Source organism: Garra rufa, chromosome 25, assembly GCF_049309525.1.
Source record: "Garra rufa chromosome 25, GarRuf1.0, whole genome shotgun sequence".
NCBI lineage: Eukaryota > Metazoa > Chordata > Actinopteri > Cypriniformes > Cyprinidae > Garra > Garra rufa.
In genome coordinates this window covers 17403368-17425408 of record NC_133385.1, presented here as the reverse complement: position 1 = coordinate 17425408, position 22041 = coordinate 17403368, and the positions used below count along the sequence as shown (strand labels likewise).

The 22041-nt window shown below is 33.3% G+C and overlaps 1 protein-coding gene across 2 annotated transcripts in view; it reads left to right on the top strand.

Moving 5' to 3' along the window:
* The window catches only part of wt1a (WT1 transcription factor a), a 30628-nt gene extending 27100 nt beyond the window's left edge, over window positions 1-3528 (top strand). Inside the window, exons 8-9 of one of the 2 annotated variants that reach the window (XM_073831524.1) lie at window positions 1310-1393; window positions 2688-3528. In XM_073831524.1, the coding sequence (XP_073687625.1) occupies window positions 1310-1393; window positions 2688-2809 (206 nt within the window). In that variant the 3' untranslated portion in view covers window positions 2810-3528. Of the gene's footprint in view, window positions 1-1309; window positions 1403-2687 lie in introns of both variants that reach the window. The other variant, XM_073831523.1, reaches the window with a different exon arrangement.
* Window positions 3529-22041: the final 18513 nt, after the last annotated feature.

Sequence of the window (22041 nt, the reverse complement as noted above, 5' to 3'; positions counted from 1 at the left end):
TCTTAATTTATATCGAAATCCGATTACATTTTCCTTACAAATCCTCGTTTTTGTACTTCTAATACTTCACTTCTCACCGGATCTTAAGCTATGTCTGCGTCCTACGTCATTCGCTGAAACGCCACTCTCTCATGAACGTGTATACGACAGTTAGCGGAAGCTGAAAATTACGGTTTATAAAGTGTTAAATATGGATATTTTTTCTTTGAAGTCCAATAAAATGTGTCCATCCATCATAAAAAGTACTCCACATGGCTCTAGGGTGTAATAAAGTCCTTCTGAAGCAAATCGATGCATTTGTCTAAGAAAAATATCCATATTTAAAACTTTAAAAACTGTAATCTCTAGTTTTAAATATGGAAATATTTTCTTTATAATGGCAGTGAATGGGTGTTAAGATTTCGAAGCCCAAAAAAGTGCATCCATCCATCCATAAAACTTTAAAAACTGTAATCTCTAGGTTCCGCTAATGGTTGTACACGCGTTCACAAGAATCGCGTTTCAGCGGATGACGTAGAGGACGTAGACATAGCATATGTTCTGGTGAGAATATGCTAGTCTCTCGAGAACCAAGTTTTATTTACAGCAAAGAAAGACCAGTCTCCTCTTGGCTTATACTGAAATCCGACAGCATTTTTCTCTTTACAAATACTCGTTTTGTACTACAAATACTTCCACGTTCGTCACTTCTTTACATCCTACATCATCCATTAGAACGCCACTCTTTCATAAATGCCCGGTGGCACAGTTAGTGTAGAGATTACGGTTTATAAAGTTTTAAATATGGATATTTTTCTTACACAAATGCAATTTGCTTTAATAAATCTTTATTAACCCCCTGGAGCCGCGTGGAGTACTTTTTATGATGGATGGATGCACTTTTTTGGCCTTCAAAATCTCAACACCCATTCACTTCTATTATAAAGCTTGGAAGAGCCAGGACGTTTTTTAATATAACTCTGATTGTATTTGAAGTAGAATGATGCTAATGATGCTAATTCTTCAACAAAACCTTGTGATAAAGCAGTCTACAGTTCTCGACTTAAAGTCGCCTAAATGTTTACATTTTCACCCTCGTTCTGAGTGTGTGAAAACACTTTTATGATTTCCCCAATCATTTAGCGCAAGTGTTTGCCGATGTATTGCTAGGATTTTCTTTGGACGCTGGTCTCACATACTTAATATAAGAGTTTTTTTTCACTTTGACACATTTTGGCATGGCCTCTCTACTGTAGCCTGTACTCGTCCTCTCCTTGTGTGTGTATGTGTGTGTGTGTGACCACACTTGTGTGTTCCTGTGTGTGTATAGGCGTTAAGCCATTCCAGTGCGAAACCTGTCAGAGAAAGTTCTCACGGTCAGACCACCTTAAGACCCACACCCGGACACATACAGGTAAAACAAGTGCGTAAACCTTTTCATTTTTTCATGATTCGCTCCTCTTTTCACTCTCAGATGGTTAATTGAACTTTAAGAGGTCACTTTTCTTTAGCATTATGTTTTCAGTTTGTATTCGAAAGAGCACACTGAAAAAAAAATCAGTTGACTGCAATGGTTCTCAACTACAGATAAACTAGTATTTTTAGAAATATTTACACATTTCAACTAATCTGTTACCAGTGCCTAAACATTGGGTCCATTTTCCTTTACTAGAGAAAACATCCAACTGTAGTATTGATGAGTAAAGTGACTAGCAGAAATTAAAGTTCATACCATACAAAAAACAAACAAAAAAAAAATAAGCAAAATTATTTACGTTAAGTACAGGCTGTATGAGAAAATAAGAATTTCTAAATAATATTGAATGAATTTTAACTAATTTCAGTGACTTTTTTATGCTTTTAAACAACTATGCATCTAAAGTCACTAGCTTTTACCAAGTGACGATGAATTTCAACTAATTTATGATGAAGTGAATTTAATGCACAGTCAAATAAATAAATATTTTTTCAAGTGTTTTGCCCTTTAAAATAGTACTTAATAATTGGTAAATAAATAAATACGTTTTCAAAGTGTTTTGCCCTTCAAAACTGTACTTAATAATAAATAAAGTTTTAAAAGTGTTTTACCCTTCAAAATTATATTTAATAATTGATAGATAAATAAATAAATAAATAGTTAAGGTGTTTAGCCCTTTAAAATTTACTTAATAATTGATAAATAAATAAGTTTTAAAAGTGTTTTCCCCTCACAAAAATTGTACTTAATTGGTAAATAAATAGTTTGTTTTTCCCTTCAAATTTGTATTTAATAATTGATAGATAAATGAATAAATAAATAGTTTTTAACTGTTTTGCCCTTTAAATTGTACTTAATAATTGCTAAACAAATACCTAAATAAAAAATAATAGTTTTTAGTGTTTTACCCTTTAAAATTGTACTTAATAACTGATAAATAAGTTTTTAAAGTGTTTTGCCCTTTAAAATTGTACTTAATAATTGATTTAAATTTTTGATTTAGTTTGTTTTTATTATTACTTGTTATCCCATACACATTTGCATGGTTAATTCAGTTTATTATTTGCATTAAAAAAAACCCTGCTACTAAATTTGTGGGTTACGGCCCACCAGTTGAGAACCAATGCTCTCAGGTGACCTCAATATTACTTAACAACATTGATTTTCTTATTGCTCTCTACTTTTACTTTTGATTCCATACTAATGTCTACATCATGTTTCTCTCTCTCAGGTGAGAAGCCCTTCAACTGCAGATGGCCAAACTGTCAGAAGAAGTTCGCCAGGTCTGATGAGCTTGTCCGGCACCACAACATGCACCAGAGGAACCTGACGAAGCTACAGCTGGCCATCTGAACCACATTCAATGCATCCCCATCCCAAAGCATTACCTGCAGCTTGTTTAAGGAAAAGCAATAGTCTGTTTCCTTTCTAACAGTTCAGGTTATGGTTTGGATAGGGGAAACAATCATGCAAGACAACATCTTTATCTGCACGTGCAGCGCCCCCTAGAGGCAGCTCACAAAAGGCCCTAAAACACAATATAAAAGTCTGTTTCCAGTGAGGAAACCTTACGTCTTTACTAAGATTTCAAGATTTTGGATGTGAAATATTATGTACCTAACAGTTAATGAAGTAGTTTTTAGAGTAATTTATTATGTTTGTTGTAAATTAAAAAATAACAGTTTTTTCTTTCCTTGTAAAATCATTCAAACTATCCGTCCTTGGCATGTCGTATCTGGAATTGTGAAACTCTCTCCACTGAAGTGCTCATCCATGCTGTTTGTAAAAATCCACTCGCTTTGACCAGCTAATTTATGAGTAGGTCACACTGGTTCTGTGGCTGAGCGGTTGTGGTCAAGTTGTAAATATTAGTTTCAATCCTCAGCCAACACCAAAAAATAAAAATCTAACAGGCAAAATTCTGTTCATGGGAAATGTGACTCTTACAAGTAACGGAAAGAAATGTGAAACATATTTAGATAGAAATGTTTTGTTTTTTAAATGAGCTTTATTTGTATGTTTGTCATATATATCTGTTATTGACAGTCATTGTTTTTAAAAAAAATTAAACTCTTGGCATTAACTTGATGAAACGTGAAGCTCCAATTCTGCTCTGAATTTAAATTTAAAGGTTCAATTTAAAAAATTGTTGTTTTATTGTTTTATTGGATTTATTCAGGGTTTTTAAAAAGTAATAATTTGCATTTTCACAAATTAAGGCCTAAAAAGGTCTTAAATTAGATCTGAAATTAAAATCTAAATTAGAAGTTAAAAAATAAAAAAAAATGTATATCTTCCTTAGGATTTTTCTTTTGTTTACCAAAACAAATATGTAAACATTCTTAAATCAAGATAAATTTACTATAGATGCAAACTGAACATATGAATGTTGTTTTCTGAGAAATTTTAACAAAATTACATTTTATTAGATTTACAATTTTGTTTGTTTTCTGTGAGGGGTAGACTTAGTTCCTACGAATTTGCCACCTCGTAAATTTTCACTAAACGGACAAAATCATACGAATTACCCACTTTGTAAAATATGTATGAATTGCCGTTAGATTGTGTTTGAATCACGGAATCCAATCATACAAACGGAATTTACTGTATAACACAGAATGTCACGGAATTAGCCAAATTTGTGATGAATAAATCAAAAGTAGGTCAGTACACTTCGATCAAAATGCGATATGGACTAGTGTCAGTGAATATTAAGCTGCAAAACTACTATTTAAATATAAATCCTGCATGTTCTGCGTGTTTCTGTGTGAATGAATGGCGCAGACGAACGTTTTTAGTTTACTACACACATACTGAAGTGCGCGTGATGTTCGCAGTGTTTTCAGCCTCTGTTGTCGAGTAAATGAACACAAACATAATTTCTAGAACTGCTCTGAGAGTCACTTCATGAGCATTTCACCATTTCTTTTGAGAAAAAATCATGGCATATCATATACAAACAGAAACTTAAAGGTCTTCACAGCAACCCGTCAAAATAAAAGTTTGGTTTAACTTGAAGAAATTGTGACTGAAATATTACTTAATGTAATGCTAGCACTACTACTATTAATAATACATTTATTATTAAAACATTAATTTTTCAAGAAAAATTTACCTGAATTTATTTATATTTTTAATAAAATTAATCGCGATTAGTCGCATTAAAAAAAAAACAAAAAAAACAATTGTTTACATAATGTGTGTATTCTGTATATATTTATTATGTATATGTTTAAACACACATACATACATTATATATTTTGAAAATTTTTACATTATATTTTTATTCATATAATCAATATTATAATATATAAACAATTTTTCTTAAATATATACATGCACGTGTGTGTATTTATATACCGGTATACATAATTATACAAATTAAATTTAGAAATTGTCAGCCAGCTAAATATAGCACTGTGAATGTTTTTATGTGACCCTGTCTTAAGTAGCGAGGGTATATTTGTACCAATAGCAAAAAATACATTGTATTGGTGCCAAAAATCAATAGGATATTAAGTAAAGATCATGCTCCATGAAGATTTTTTTTTTAAATTTCCTACCGTAAATATATCAAAACTTAATTTTTGATTAGTAATATGCATTGCTAAGAACTTCATTTGGACTTTCTCAGTATTTTGATTTTTTTGCACCCTCAGATTCCTAGTTGTATTTCAGCCAAATATTGTCCTATCATAACAAACCATATGTCAATGGAAAGCTTATTTTCAAATTTCAAAAATGTGACCCTTATGACTGGTTTTGTGGTCCAGGGTCACATATGACTACCAATGAATGGGATGCTACATTTTATCTAAAACCTTTTGGATATTGACTAAATATCTTTTAATATATACCTTTTGGCTTGAATAAAACTTCCCTAAAAAACTGGGAAGAATGAATTCACCATGATTTCTGTTGTTTCCGACAAAGCACTTGAACTTTGAATTTATTACGTAAATTCATTACTGTATTTTCCGCACTATAAGGCGCGCCTAAGAGCCTTAAATTTTCTCAAAAATCGGTCGTGTGCCTAATAATCCGGTGCGCCTTGTGTGTGCACTGAGTTCCAAAATCTGTAAAAAAAATGTTCGGAGATCGACACTTCTTGACTGGCAAGACGGCTGCGAGCGGAAACCCAAACAGTGTAAGTGAGTTGTTCAAAACCTTTCTTTTTAGTAAACTCTGTGTACACAATGTTCTCAATGCTCAAGTTCATGTGTAGAGACCCAGGCGATACTTCGAGCAAAGTGTCATGTGTGTCGAGCCTTCTTAGTGTTGTTAAAATATCGATTTTGATACGCTCAAATGTATGCCCTTAGTACTCCCATTCACCGGCCATTGAAAACAAAACGAAATCACGGTCAATCTCAAAAACGGCTCGTTTGTTGTAATTATGCTTTTAGTTATATGTTTGTCTCGTTTACAGTAAAAAAAAAACAGCCCAGGTTGCATTTTGGCAATAGTTATCCTTTAAGTCTGCAAACAAGCTGAAATGCTTCAAACTGCGCGCCGCACTTCATTCACGGGAGAGGCGGGAGGAATAATACGGTTTGACTGACAGTTTAACGAGCCAATGGCGTCACTTACTGACCCAGGATCAGTGAACCGTGGCACTGTGGCAGTTATATTTCCGATTTGAGCTTACAGTATAGACCTTTTTCCTGTGTAAACCAACGATGAGCGCCGCCATTACGAATTCTAACGACTGATTGAATGCTTTTCTGTTCCGGTCTCCATAGGAACCCAATCAAATAGCGTCCATCTGTTTTTAATGTAGCTAACGTCCACAGCTTCGTGTCATCTACACTCATTAAAGTGAGGCACTGACAAATGACGGTCATTGCGACATTGCCAAGTGATGGCGCTTTGGAGCCATGTGCTATTTAAAAACATTTTAATAGGTTTAACATTAGATTATTAGCTCGGAATATACCCTAATTTGACTAGAAACAATGCAGACCGGAAATGCAAAGCATTCTTTCAGTTAAGAGTCGGACTTACTTCTGCGTTCAGGAAAAACGTCTATAGAAAAATATATAGCTTTTAGCTTTTGTTGACGCTACCGCGCTACTTGATCAAAAAAATAGCTTAGCTACTGAAAAGCTATTTGATTCAGAAAACAGCGAAGCTACCACCATGCTACTGAGAAATGTAGTTAAGCTAGAAACTAGCAATGACCGGAAACCAGGAAGTGAGACATAGGCCTATTGTTAAATAGTAAAATTAAGTTCAACTAAACTCACTGTTTTGCTTCTGTTACCTTTTTTGTAGACCGTATGTTTTAGCATGCGTCTTACAATACGGTGCGCCTTATGTATGGGTTAAGTACAGAAATAGACCACTGTAATTGAGACTGCGCCTTATAATCCGGTGTGCCTTATGGTGCAGAAAATACGGGTACTTGCTCTTAAAAAAAGTGTTAAATTCAGTCTTAAATTTACCTTAGAAAAACCTGCAGAAACCCTATTTATTACATTATTAAATGCAGTTAATTTTCAGATACAGCAGCTCTTCAGATACAACACAAGATGGACAACGTGTTCAGTTCCCTCAGATTTTAAAAACTGAAAATCAAACAAATGCCTACCTTCAAACATACAAGCTCTACAATAAAACCCCCATGTAAATGTACAGCTATCTGCTGATATTTTATCTTTATCTGGAGCCCGAGTCATGGCTGTCTAGCCTTTTCCATCTTAAACAATTTGCTTGGCCCCCAGTGCGGCGTAAATCAGCGCGCTTCTCCACCCTATTACTCATGCCGAAAAGTCCCGCTATATCTCACAGAGACAGCGCTTAATCTCTGTCCTAGATTTGGTCCGAGTGCCCTTTGAAGGCGAGGTGGCTGCTTTGTGTAACTTCCAGTGCATTTCTACTCGCCACTTTAATCGAAAGAATCATTGGTCTTGAAATGGGAGATCTTTAAAAGGCGGATGAAACTAGCACTTTAGTCAAGTCAAGTCAAGTCACCTTTATTTATATAGCGCCTTTTACAATACAGATTGTGTCAAAGCAACTGCACAGTATTTAAACAGCACAATAGTGTGTAAGTAACGCATTATTGTAACAATCAATTTTCAGTTAAAAGCAGTTCATCAATGAATTCAGTGATATCATCGTCAGTTCAGTTCAAATAGTGTACGATATCGCTGGAAAGTGTCCCCAACTAAGCAAGCCAGAGGCGACAGCGGCAAGGAACCAAAACTCCACAGGTGACAGAAATGGAGAAAAAAACCTTGGGAGAAACCAGGCTCAGTCGGGGGACCAGTTCTCCTCTGGCCAGACCAAACAACAGTTTGTACCAATGTCTGATTGTAGAGAACTCATCAGGATCCTGTGGTGTAGTGCCGATGGCCGTCAAGGTTGGCAAGGTCTTTATTGGTGATCCGCCTTGGAGCTATAATAGAGAATGATGCGATACTGTAGCGGGCGGCTGTATGGTTACAATTTTTATCTCTAATAGTGTCTATCTTGGAGGTAAAGTACGTCATAAAGTCAACATGACGTCAGATTCATTTAGCACTGCAACAGTTTGAAATGACCAACGACTAGCACTCTTGTGTTTGACAGCTTTCGGCCAGAAGGATATTATGAGTCTAGGGACAAAACAAATGATAAACAAAGCTTCCAATTCCTGTTTTTAACTCAACTTCTCATTCTCTGCCTTCGTTTAGCTCTTCGGATGACTGTAAAAAGAAGAAAAAAAACTAATCAGCAGCCTGTTTTTTGGCTCTGATAGCACGAGATGAAAGAAACTCACACTCTCACTGAACTCTCTAGTCTGTGATCCTTCCAAACGCTGATAAAAGTTTGACTCCGCTCTTTAGTCTTGAAGTTTTAGGGGCATCTCAGGCCCGTCAAACTCTCAAAAGGAGCGTTAATTTGATGAAGACGTGCAGCGGTTGAAGAATGGCTCCAAAATAGAGCGCCGCAGTCTTTCTCAAAGCGAGTATTCGAAAAGCCTTCTTGGAAAGCTCAAAATGATTCCATCCATCCATCCAGTACCTTTTCCACAGAAGACTAGCTTTTGTGGCTTTCCAAAATAAACAAAAGCTCCTTCGCATTTAATATCGAATGTAAGTGAAGATTTAGGCTCGATGTTCTAATGTATATTTTAGATGCAGCTTATGTTGTCTAACGCTTCAAATTTAATTTCGTAGTACTTCAGATTCATTTTAACATTACTGATCAAAATTATGACAAGCATCTGTATGAGATTTGAACAGTGTTGGGAATGTTACTTTGGAAATGTAATAAAAAGTAGTGGAACGATTTGTGAACCTGGACTACAAAACCAGTCATAAGGGTCAATTTTTTAAAATTGAGTCTGAATAAGCTTTAATAAATAAGCTTTCCATAGATGTTTGGTTTGTTAGGATTGGACAATATTTGGCTGAGATACAACTATTTGACTATTTGTTCACGGTCCAGTAAATACTAAGAACATCAACAAAATAGTCCATGTGACATCAGTGGTTCACCCATAATTTTATGGAGCTACGAGAATACTTTTTGTGCTCAAAGAAGAAAAATAATAACTTTATTTAACATTTTTTCCCACCGCAGCTTCAAAGGGCTCTAAATGATGACAGCCGAGGAAAGAAGGGTCTTATCTAGCAAAACGATTGGTTATTTAAAAAAAAAAAAAAAAAAAAAAATTATATACTTTTTAACCTTAAATGCTTGTCTTGTCTAGCTCTGTGTGTACTCTGTGTATTCCGCTTCATGACAGTTTGGGTATGTCGAAAAACTCCCATCTCATTTTCTCCTCCAATTTCAAAATCGCCCTACATCGCTGTTTTATCTTTTTTTGTAAAGGGTGTTTGATCTTATTTGCATGTTCACTTTGTAAACACTGGGTCGGTACTTCTGCAATGATGTAGGACAATTTTGAAGTTGGGGAAGTTGAAGAATGAGATGGGAGTTTTCCGACATACCCTAACTGGAATACACAGAGTTCACGCAGCGCTAGGCAAGACGAGCGTTTGAGATTAAAAAGTATATAAATTGTAAATGTTTTTAGAAAATAAACGATTGTTTCGCTAGATAAGACCCTTCTTCCTCAGCTAAGATCATTTAGAGCCCTGTGAAGCTGCATTTAAACTGCATTGGGGAAGTTCAAACTTGCGGGCACCATAGAAGTCCATTATATGGAGAGAAATCCTGAAATGTTTTCCTCAAAAAACACCATTTCTTTACGACTGACGAAAGAAAGACATGAACATCTTGGATGACAAGGGGGTGAGTATATTATCTGTACATTTTTGTTCTGAAAGTGAACTACGCCTTTAAGCATAACACACACAGTAAAATATTGTCTAATAATTGCCTAATAATCCATTATTATTGGGATATTGAGATATTTTTTGTCGATATCGCACAACCCTAATCACAACACATGGTACCTTGAACGTGGAAGTAACTGTCTATGGAGAGCTCTCGGATTTCATCAAAAGTATCTTAATTTATGTTCTGAAGATGAACGTAGGTCTTACGGTTTTAAAACAACATGAGGGTGAGTAATTAATGACAGAATTTCATTTTTGGGTGAACTAACCCTTTAAAATACCACTCGATAAGCAACAAGCTTCTATAAAGTGAGGAGATTAGGAGGAAAGCGCTCCTCACATAAGAGAAGAACAACATGTGATTCTTCACTGATAAACGCTGAGCTTCTCCCTTGACCAGAGCAGCTGGCCGAGCCTACGACACCTTTATGACCCTAGTGGTGGTCGATCAGTGAGCCCATTCATTCGCGGGATAAGATAAGGGAGAGCGGGAGTGATAAATGCTTGGAGAGACTGAGAGGTAAGATGAGCAACGAGGATCTATGACCCTCTGCCTCACATGTGCTTGTTTATCAGGTGGTCGGCGGCCATTATGGGATTAGATGTGGCTTGACGGTGAGGATGTGAGGGCTTACCGGGGTGTAATTCTGACTATGGATCGTCATTTAGGATGAACATTAGCAATTTCTGTTTTTCTTCATTCTTTTCCTGAGTCATTCTGCCTATTTTGCTCTTTCTGATGAAGTTTCCAATTGGATGAGCCACATCTTATACATAAACTTTGGTTTAAAGAAAAAAAAAAGATTAAATGAATATTTCACCCAAAAATTTAAATTAACCTGTGATTTACTCACCCTCAAGCCATCCTAGGTGTATATGACTTTATTCTTTCAGATGAATACAATCTGAGTTATCTTAAAAAATATCCTGGCTCTTCCAAGATTTATAGTGACAGTGAATGGATTTTTAAGTCCAATAAAGTGCATCCATCCATCATAAAAAGTCCTCCACATGTCTTTGGGGGGTTAATAAAGGCCTTCTGAAGCAAAACGATGCGTTTGTGTAAGAAAAATATCCATATTTAAAAGCCGTGTGGAGTACTTTTTATGATGGATGGATGCACTTTTTTGGACTTCAAAAACTGAACATCCATTTACTGCCATTATAAAGCTTGGAAGAGCCAGGACATTTTTTAATACAACTTCGATTGCATTCATTTGAAAAAAGAAAGTCATATACACCTAGGATGGCTTGAGGGTGAGTAAATCATGGGGTATTTTTCAGTTTTAGGTGAACTATCCCTTTAATTTATTAAAATCACCTAAAAAAAAACTCAGTACATTCTGAACAATATCATCAAATCATAAACAACAAAAAAATTAAAATCCATTTTTATTTGCATGGAAACTTCTCTGATTGGGATTTATGGGTAGTTCTTTGCAATGGATTAATTAAATACACATTTTAAAAAAATTAAGCTGAAATCACACCAGCTTGTGGCTATAGAAGTATATATGTGACCCTGGACCACAAAACCAATCTTAAATAGCATGGGTATATTTGTAGCAATAGTCAAAAATACATTGTATGGGTCGAAATCGATTTTTCTTTTATGCCGAAAAAACGTTAGGATATTAAGTAAATATCATGTTCCATGAAGATAATTTGTACATTTCCTACTGTAAATATATTAAAAATTAATTTTTCATTAGTAATATGCATTGCTAAGAACTTCATTTGGACAACTTTAAAGGTCAATTCGCAATATTTAGATTTTTTTTTTGCAACCTAAGATTGCAGATTTTCAAATAGTTGCATCTCGGACAAATACTGAAAGCTTATATTCAGATGACGTATAAATCTCAATTTAAAAAAATTGACCCTTATGACTGGTTTTGTGTTCCAGGGTCACATATCGTAACAGCAACTTAAAATTATCATTAAATATATTGTATTATGAAGAAAATCAATGAGATTTTTTCTTTTTTCATACACATGACTTAATTCTATATTCAAATGATATAATGCATCTCTAACCAGAGAATCACAATATTATAATGATTATTATTAATAAATGTGATGATTTTGGTAACGTGTGTCATTAAAAATATTTTTAATTTTCTAAAGAAAAGTATTTTTACCGTTTTACCACAAGCGTTGTGGTATTCTTGTGAATGTGCGGTGAAGACTTAAGGTTGTTTTTTTTGCGCACAAAAGGTATTCTCATAGCTTCATAAAATTACGGTTGAACCATTGATGTCACATGGACTATTTTAATGATGTCCTTACTACCTTTCTGGGTCTTGAACATATCAGTTGCGTTGTTGTCTGTGCAGGGTCAGGAAAGCTCTCGGATTTCATCAAAAATATCTTAATTTGTGTTCTGAAGATGAACAAAGGTCTTACAGGTTTGGAATGACATGAGGGTGAGTAATTAATGTCAGAATTTTCTATGCAAAAGTATTACATAATTATCAGTTTACTTCCCCAACAACTAATGCACACTCCAGTAAACCAAAAAAGTATATCCAAAAGTCATGGAAGTCACAGATAGCTTCTAGAGCTGTTAGAAGCAGTATGCAGAAGTGTGTGTGTTAGGAAACCCCCAGCTGATGCAGGCCTCTGGGGTGATGCTGTAATGGCTGTGGATGATGTTCTGATGTGGAGGTCCTGGTACGGATCTCTAGAGACTGCATTCCATCAGTCACAGGACAGATTTTCTCCTTCACCTTTCTCTGTCTCTCTCTATCTCTCTCTCTCTCTCTCTCTCTCTCTCTCTCTCTCTCTCTCTCTCTCACACACACACACACACACAGAGGCACACTCTTGTTCTTTGTTGTGCAATAGCTCTCCACTATCCTGGCACTGTCATCATTCATACCTCTGCACTTCCTCAAGGCCTGTACAGTAATGAGAGTGAGATACGGTCGTTCCTGGACTCTCTGTGTGGGAGTGTGTGTGTTCAAGGCTGACTTTTCACCAATTAGGCTACATATATATAAGCCCAAAATTATTTATAATCAAATTCTGACTTAAAGTTACTTTCATTCAACCAGCAAGTTTTTTTTTTGACCGGAAATGACACAGGCTTCTCCCAAAAGATAAGACCATGTACAAGAGGCATCGTGGAAAAAAATATTACTCATCTTTTATTTACATTTGAACAAAAAGTGGCATGTCCAAAATTATTCATACCCTTCTCAATAATCAATAGAAAAGCCTTTTTTTTGGGCTATTACAGCAATCAAACACTTCCTATAATTGCTGACCAGCTTTTTGCATGTCTCCACTGGTATTTTTGCCCATTCATCTTTAGCAATGAGCTCCAAGTCTTTCAGGTTGGAGGGTCTCTTTGCCATCACCCTGATCTTTAGCTCCCTCCACAGATTCTCAATTGAATTTAAGTCAGGACTCTGGCTGGGCCACTGCAAAACGTTAAAGGAACACTCCACTTTTTTTGGAAATAGGCTCATTCTCCAACTCCCCCCGAGTTAATACAGTAAGTTGAGTTTTACCATTTTGAAATCCATTCAGCCGTTCTCCTGTTCTGGCGATATCACTTTTAGCATAGCTTAGCATTGATCATTGAATCCTATTAGACCAATAGCATCGTGTTCAAAAATAACCAACGAGTTTCGATATTTGTCCTATTTAAAACTTTTCTGTAGTTATATCGTGTACTAAGACCGGTGGAAATGCAAAGCTTCAATTTTCTAGGCTGATAAGATTAGGAACTACACTCCCATTCCGGCGTAATAGTCAAGGAAGTTTGCTTCCGTAATAAGGCTGAAGCAGGAGCAGTAATACCACGCAGCACATGTGCAAATGCTAAACTAGCTGGGAACTCATTTCTGATAATACTCCGCCTGCTTCGGCCATATTACGGCAGCAAACTTCCTTGACTATTACGCCGGAATGGAAGTGTAGTTCCTAATCTTATCAGCCTAGAAACTCACAGCTTTGCATTTCCACTGGTCTTAGTACACGATATAACTACAGAAGAGTCAAGTTTTAAATACAACAAATATGGAAACTCGTTGGTCATTTTTGAACGTGATGCTATTGGTCTAATAGGATTCAATGATCTATGCTAAGCTATGCTAAAAGTGATATCGCCAGAACAGGAGAACGGCTGAATGGATTTCAAAACGGTAAAAATCAACATATTAACTCGGGGGGAGTTGGAGAATGAGCCTATTTCCAAAAAAAGTGGAGTGTTCCTTTAATGTTTTGTCTGCTAACCATTTCTTCACCACTTTTGCTGTGTGTTTTGGGTCGTTGTCATGCTGAAATGTCCACTGGTGCCCAAGGCCAAGTTTCTCTGCAGACTGCCTGATGTTGTTGTTGAGAATTTTGATGTATTGCTTCTTTTTTATGGTGCCGTTTACTGTGATTAGGTTCCCTGGTCCAAAGCCTGAAAAACACCCCCAAAACATTAGGTTCCCACCACGGACGGTGTTTTTAGGGTTGAAGGCTTCTTCTTTTTTACGCAAAATGAAGGCTACATCATTGTGGCCTAACAATTAAAGTGTCATCTGACCATAAAACAGAAGATCAGAAGTCTTCTTCTTTGTCCAGATGAGCATTTGCAAAGGCCAAGCAGGCTTTTGTGTACCTTATCTGGAGAAGTGGTGTACTCCTTGGTCTGCGTCCGTGGAACCCAGCGGTGTGCAGTGTCCGTTGGACTGCCTTGAGATGTTGCCACCAGCAGAGCCCAGATTCATCAGGATGGCCTTGGTGATGATCCTTGGATACTTTTTTACCTCTCTCACTATCGTCCTGGCCAGCACAGGTGTCACTTTTGGCTTCCGACCACGTCTCTGAGCTTTTTCACAGTGCAGAACATTTTATAATACTTTGCACTGTAGCCACTGGAACTTCAAAACATTTAGATATGGTCTAATAGCCCTTTCCTGACTTGTGAGCAGCCCCAATGCGCAGCTGCAGGTCCTCAGTGAGCTCCTTTGTTTTTCACCTGTTGAGTTGATTAAAACAGCTGTTCCCAATGAATCAGGGTAATTAGGATGCTTTAGAACAGCTGGGACTATTTGGAATGGTATAGAACTTTGGATTTTCCCATAGACTGTGACATTTTGCAAAGGGTACGAGCAATTTTGGACATGCCACTTTTTGTTCAAATGTAAATAAAAGCTGAGAAATATTTTTTTTCCACAATGATGCCTCTTGTACATCTTATTATTATCTTATGGGAGAAGCCTGTGTCATTTCCGGTCAAACTATATATATTTACGGTTCTTTATATTAAACTAATACAAAACAATGTGAATTCCAATCCTAAATTTAGAATTACCATCGCCTTATTTAATGCTTAACTGAAATGTCTTTTTGGGCTGTTTTGGCTATTCAGCGAGAAAAAACAGTGATGTAATCATAGCAGAGACATTTGGTTGAAATCTTGCAATGTTAAGCTCAGGCTCAGACTCTCTAAACCCATCGGACCATAAACTGTGTGGGCCAAATGAGAGAAATCACTATTAAAAATGTTATATTCTGACAAATAAATAACAAGTGAAGTCACATAATAAGATATACTGTTGCAACAGCAACAAATAAAGGCATAATTATATTAAATTGTTGCAATCGTGAGATCAACCTATAATTTTTATTCAGCTGTCATAAAAAATTCCAATAGGCTTGTTTCCATCTGGTGCACTTTGAGTGCAAAATTGAGAGCTCAGATCTTTTTCAGTGACCAAACTGAACTAAACAGAGTGGGGGAAAAAATATTTGCATTAATATTTAACTACACAAAAAATTATAATTAATATAACTATTATTAATTTAATATGATTTTATTCAATGAATCAATATGTTTATGACTTTTATACTACTATTATTGCTAATATTATCTAATGAACAGAAATATATTATTGCAATACAACAGCACTGTAAAACAAAAATGATATTGTAGTAAAATTACAATACGTCTTATTTCCTTTAATAACAATAATTAGTCATTCATAATAATAATAATAATAATAATAATAATAATAATACTTATTATTATTATTAACTAAATATTATTTTATTAAATTATTAAATATTAATTTATTATTGTTAATGTAATATTAATTACTACACTAACAACTGCACTGTAAAATAAAGATAAATATTACAAAAAATATATAAATTAGCACATTTAATAATAATTAAATTAATAATTTACTTTAGTAAAATCACACGCATTTATTTCTTTAATAATAATAAAATGCTTAATATTTGTATTACCATATTAATTTATTAATATTAATACATCTCAATTTCTTTAATATTATTTACCATATTTATGAATATATTAATATATTAATAATATATTAATATATATTATGAATCATTAATATTCTATTAATATAACTCATAAATAAAAATGATTTACAAATATATTAATAATATTTTAAGACATTAAATAAAATAATAATTAATAAATAAATAATAATATACATTGTAACATAATGCAGGCTTAATAATAATAATAATAATAATTTTATTACCATATTAATATGTTAATATTAATAATAAATTAATTAATTAACTCATTAACTCAATAATTTGTTACAACATAATAGTCCCAATAATAATAATTTTATTAACCATATTAATTTGTTAATATTAATAATTAATTAATTTTAACTCATTAACTCAATTTGTTGCAACATAATAATCCTAATAATAATAATTTGATTAACCATATTAATTTGTTAATATTAATAGTTAATTAATTAATTAATTTTAACTCACAACAGAACTGTAAAATAAAAATGAATATTTACAAATAAATATATATATACAGTAGGGTACGGAAAGTATTCAGACCCCCTTAAATGTTTCACTCTTTCTTATATTGCAGCCATTTGCTGAAATCATTTATGTTCATTTTTTTTCCTCATTAATGTACACACAGCACCCCATATTGACAGAAAAACACAGAATTGTTGACATTTTCGCAGATTTGTTAAAAAAAGAAAAACTGAAATATCACATGGTCCTAAGTATTCAGACCCTTTGCTGTGACACTCATATATTTAACTCAGGTGCTGTCCATTTCTTCTGATCATCCTTGAGATGGTTCTACACCTTCATTTGAGTCCAGCTGTGTTTGATTATACTGATTGGACTTGATTAGGAAAGCCACACACCTGTCTATATTAGACCTTACAGCTCACAGTGCATGTCAGAGCAAATGAGAATCATGAGGTCAAAGGAACTGCCTGAAGAGCTCAGAGACAGAATTGTGGCAAGGCGCAGATCTGGCCAAGGTTACAAAAAATTTCTACTGCACTTAAGGTTCCTAAGAGCACAGTGGCCTCCATAATCCTTAAATGGAAGACATTTGGGACGACCAGAACCCTTCCTAGAGCTGGCCATCCGGCCAAACTGAGCTATCGGAGGTGAAGAGCCTTGGTGAAAGAGGTAAAGAAGAACCGAAAGATCACTGTGGCTGAGCTCCAGAGATGCAGTCGGGAGATGGGAGAAAGTTGTAGAAAGTTAACCATCACTGCAGCCCTCCACCAGTCGGGGCTTAATGGCAGAGTGGCCCGACGGAAGCCTCTCCTCAGTGCAAGACACATGAAAGCCCGCATGAAGGACTCCAAGATGGTGAGAAATAAGATTCTCTGGTCTGATGAGACCAAGATAGAACTTTTTGGCCTTAATTCTAAACGGTATGTGTGGAGAAAACCAGGGAAAGATGAATGCGGCCAAGTATAGGGATATCCTGGACAAAAACCTTCTCCAGAGTGCTCAGGACCTCACACTGGGCCGAAGGTTTATCTTCCAACAAGGCAATGACCCTAAGCACACAGCTAGAAGAACGAAGGAGTGGCTTCACAACAACTCTGTGACTGTTCTTGAATGGCCCAGCCAGAGCCCTGACTTAAACCCAATTGAGCATCTCTGGAGAGACCTAAAAATGGCTGTCCACCAACGTTTACCATCCAACCTGACAGAACTGGAGAGGATCTGCAAGGAGGAATGGCAGAGGATCCCCAAATCCAGGTGTGAAAACCTTGTTGCATCTTTCCCAAAAAAGACTCATGGCTGTATTAAATCAAAAGGGTGCTTCTACTAAATACTGACCAAAGGGTCTGAATACTTAGGACCATGTGATATTTCAGTTTTTCTTTTTTAATAAATCTGCAAAAATGTCAACAATGCTGTGTTTTTCTGTCAATATGGGGTGCTGTGTGTACATTAATGAGGAAAAAAAATGAACATAAATGATTTCAGCAAATGGCTGCAATATAACAAAGAGTGAAACATTTAAGGGAGTCTGAATACTTTCCGTACCCACTGTATATATATACTGGATAACGTATAATACATGTGTTAATTTCTTTAATAATAATAATAATAATATTTTATTAACTATTTTAATATATTAATATTATTAATTAATATTAATTCATGACTACACTCACAAAATAAAAATTAATATTTACAAATAATATAATAATATATTAATACACTTAATAATAAATTAATATTTACAGGAGTAAAATTCCATTCTTATTTTATTATTATTAATAATAATACTAATAATAATACTAAATAATAATTGTATTAACCATATTAATTAATTATTAATTAATATTAACTCGTGACTAGACTCACAACAGCACTGTAAAATAAAAATGAATATTTACAAATAAATATATTAATTATAATAACACTGTATTATAAATCTATTGAAATGCTGTAAACTTCTGTCCACAGATATGCTAGAAATGATGAGAATTTTAAAATAAAGCATAAATGGTGCATGTTACTGACACTGCAAGCAGAGATGAAACCACAAATATTGCATTTTACTATTTGCATCTTTCATCCTTTTTCTTAATCAGAGACCCATTTTTGCAACCCACCAGTTGAGCATCACTGCTTTAAAGAACCATCAAACTAAAATGCTGGTCAAAACCTATAATGCAACCTCAAGAACTTCACCCCAGGACTAGCTTTGACCTCCCGTTGTTAATCCAGCTTATGTTATAAACGTAGTTCCACTATACTGAGGTTCTCTCCTAACTTTTACAGCCACTAAAAGTGATTGTCATAAGAAAGCAAACACAAGTGGCATGACGAAGAGCCTGGCAGGAGGCCTGTTCTCCCAGCTGCGGCCCTAGAGGCCAGGAGGTTACCCTCCAATGGCCACTTAACTCTGGAGAAAACGGAGGACAGGTTGTTCAGAGAAGCCTTCTACTGTCCACACGTGTAAGCGCTCTTCAAACACCAGGGACACGCCACTATAACTCACTCCTGGATGTAAAAGTGGGCAATGAAGGAACCGGCTTTGATTTAAAGCCCTCTTAAAATTCCCTCTTTTGGAAGATGGGAAGTCTCGGCGCGAGTGGCTGGTGTTTCTCAACGCCACATCGGCATGTTTTAAATGTACTAGTCATTCAAGAGGAATCTGCAAATTAGCAGTTTTATCTGGGCCAAATCCCCCATTACAGAGAAACTTCAGATGGAGCTCAAAACTGTTGTTGGTTGTTGCTATTAAAGATAGATTTAAATCTATTAAAGTGGCCATTATTATATTGATTAACTTAAAAAAAACACACATTATTGTTGTTGTTCTTTAATAATAATAATAATAATAATAAAATCTATACAATTTTGTATATAAAATTATATATGTATTTAATATATGAAATACATAAATATATATTTATTAGTTTAAAATTTATAGTTGTAATATAAATATGTTTTAATATTTAACATTTTAATATTAATAAATACATTGTTGTTCTTAATAATAATAATAATAATTATAATGTATTTACAATTATGTAAAAACTTAATAATATATGTTTTAAATTATATATATATATATATATATATATATATATATATATATGACATTTTAAAAATTACACAACAAATGTTTATGAACATTATATATGAATATATAATATACATTTATATTTTAATGTTTACACAAATAATATATCAATATTTGAATAAAATATTAAAATGTGTACATTGTGAATAAAATATTTAAATAAAATTTAAATACATATACTTATTCTAATTATTCTAATATTTATAAAAATATCTATTGTATATATTTAATTAAAATAATAATACATCATTATTTATTATTACAAAATATAAACAATTATATATTAAATAATATTTATATGAAATTATAAAAACATTTATGAATATTAAATACAAATACATATTTGCAATATACATTTATATTTTAATGTTTACAAAAATAATATATCAAAAAATGTGAAAAATTACTAAAATATGTACAATTATGTAAATATAATATTAAAATAAAATAAAAAATATTATTACTATAATATGTATTTATATTTAAATATTTATAAATATCTAATATTGTATATATTAATTGAAATATATTATTATTATTATTAATAAATATGAATATATAGATGTAGTACACATTTATATTTTAATGTTTACAAAAAAATCTACATTTGTAAAATTATTAAAATATCTACAATTATGTAAATAAAAAAGTATTCAAATAAAAATATTATTATTATTATTTTAACATGTATTTATATTTATTGTATATATCGTATTATTGCATATTGTATATATCTAATTAAAAAACATATCTAATTAAAATAGCAATAATACATTATTATTAGCAGCAGTAGTATTTATGAATATTGAATATCAATATATATTTGTAACAATTTTTATTTTAATGTTTACAAAAAAATAATATATACACATTAGTAAAATTATTAAAATATGTACAAATATGTAAATAAATAAATATTAAAATAAAAAATATATATTCTAATATGTTTTTATATTTAAATATTTATAAAAATATTTAATATTGTATACATTGTATCAAATTAAAATAAATTAATTATTGTAATATGTTTTCGTATTTAAACATTTATAAAAAAATCAAATGTTGTATATATTTAATTCAAATAACAAAAATACACTAATATTAGTAGTAGTAGTATTTATGAATATTAAATATGAATATATAGATGTAATATACATTTATATTTTAAAATATAAACATTAGTAAAATATGTACAATTATGTAAATAAAAAATAAAATAAATATGAATAATTATGCTAATATGTATTTATATTTAAATATTGATGAAAATATTTAATATTGTATACTGTATATAAGATCAAAATAACAATAATACATTATTGCTATTGTTATTATTATTATTATTATGGTTATTGTTGTTGTTATTATTAATAATATTAATAACACCTGAACTTGTCTGTTTGTGAGTTTTAATATTTCAGGTTCAGATTTTCTCTGAGAAAGATCAGACTGCAATTGTATTTATGAATGACAGCAAATTGAAAATAAAAGCAAAATCATTTGTAGTTTGAATTTTGGAATTTATCATTTATCATTCAAGTCCAACAAGTATAAAGCATTACCCATAATTATACTGTAACACCCACATTTTAATAACATGACTCATGTGTACAATATTTTGTTGTCCTTCCTTAAAAAGAAACTGACTACTTACTTATTTTAACCTATTGTTCAATATTCCTTTCCAAGTCCTGGTCAGAAATAACATAACTGTGGTTGGATTACTTTCAGCTAAAGAATATCAAAGTATCTTCCAAACAGCAAAAGGGCCTAGAAGCAAAGAGGGAAAATGTAATAAGTCAAGACAGCAGAGGTAATGAGTAAGCGGTCTGCATGCTTGAAACTTCTCTGAAATACCTCTGGGAACTCAGCGCCCAAAGTAAATAAAGGATAGAGAGTTCCTGCAGCACTCCCAGTAGCAGCTAAAGTTCATTACGATCTCCTCTCGTTTGTCACGGCTAATTTGGGAAAAGGAACAATACTTAGTTTAACAGGGTAAACAATCGCCTTATCGAGATGTTGAAACTCGGAAGAGGCATTTCCACAAAAGCGATAGCATCTTGCGCAAATATGATGATTTGCACTGAAAAAAGAAACGCAGTTCACAAGGCCATAGGATGAATATCACTGTGCAGCTGTTATTAACAGACCGTTTGTTTGTGTTGCATGGAGACATTTCTGCCCACACTATGCTTTACAACCATGAATCAAATGACTAACATTTGGTTTGTTTAAAGTTGCACGTAATACACGTTTTGGCTTGTAATTCAAATGTGATTCTTGTGGTTACTAGGTTTTATTCATTGTAGTAGCAGTTCTGGTGTCTGTTGCATTATTGTAAGTTTAAAAAGAGTAATAAATAATAAAAGAGTAATTAAAAGGATAAAAAAAACATCTGAGAAGGAGTAATGAGACTGTCTCATGTCAGATTATAT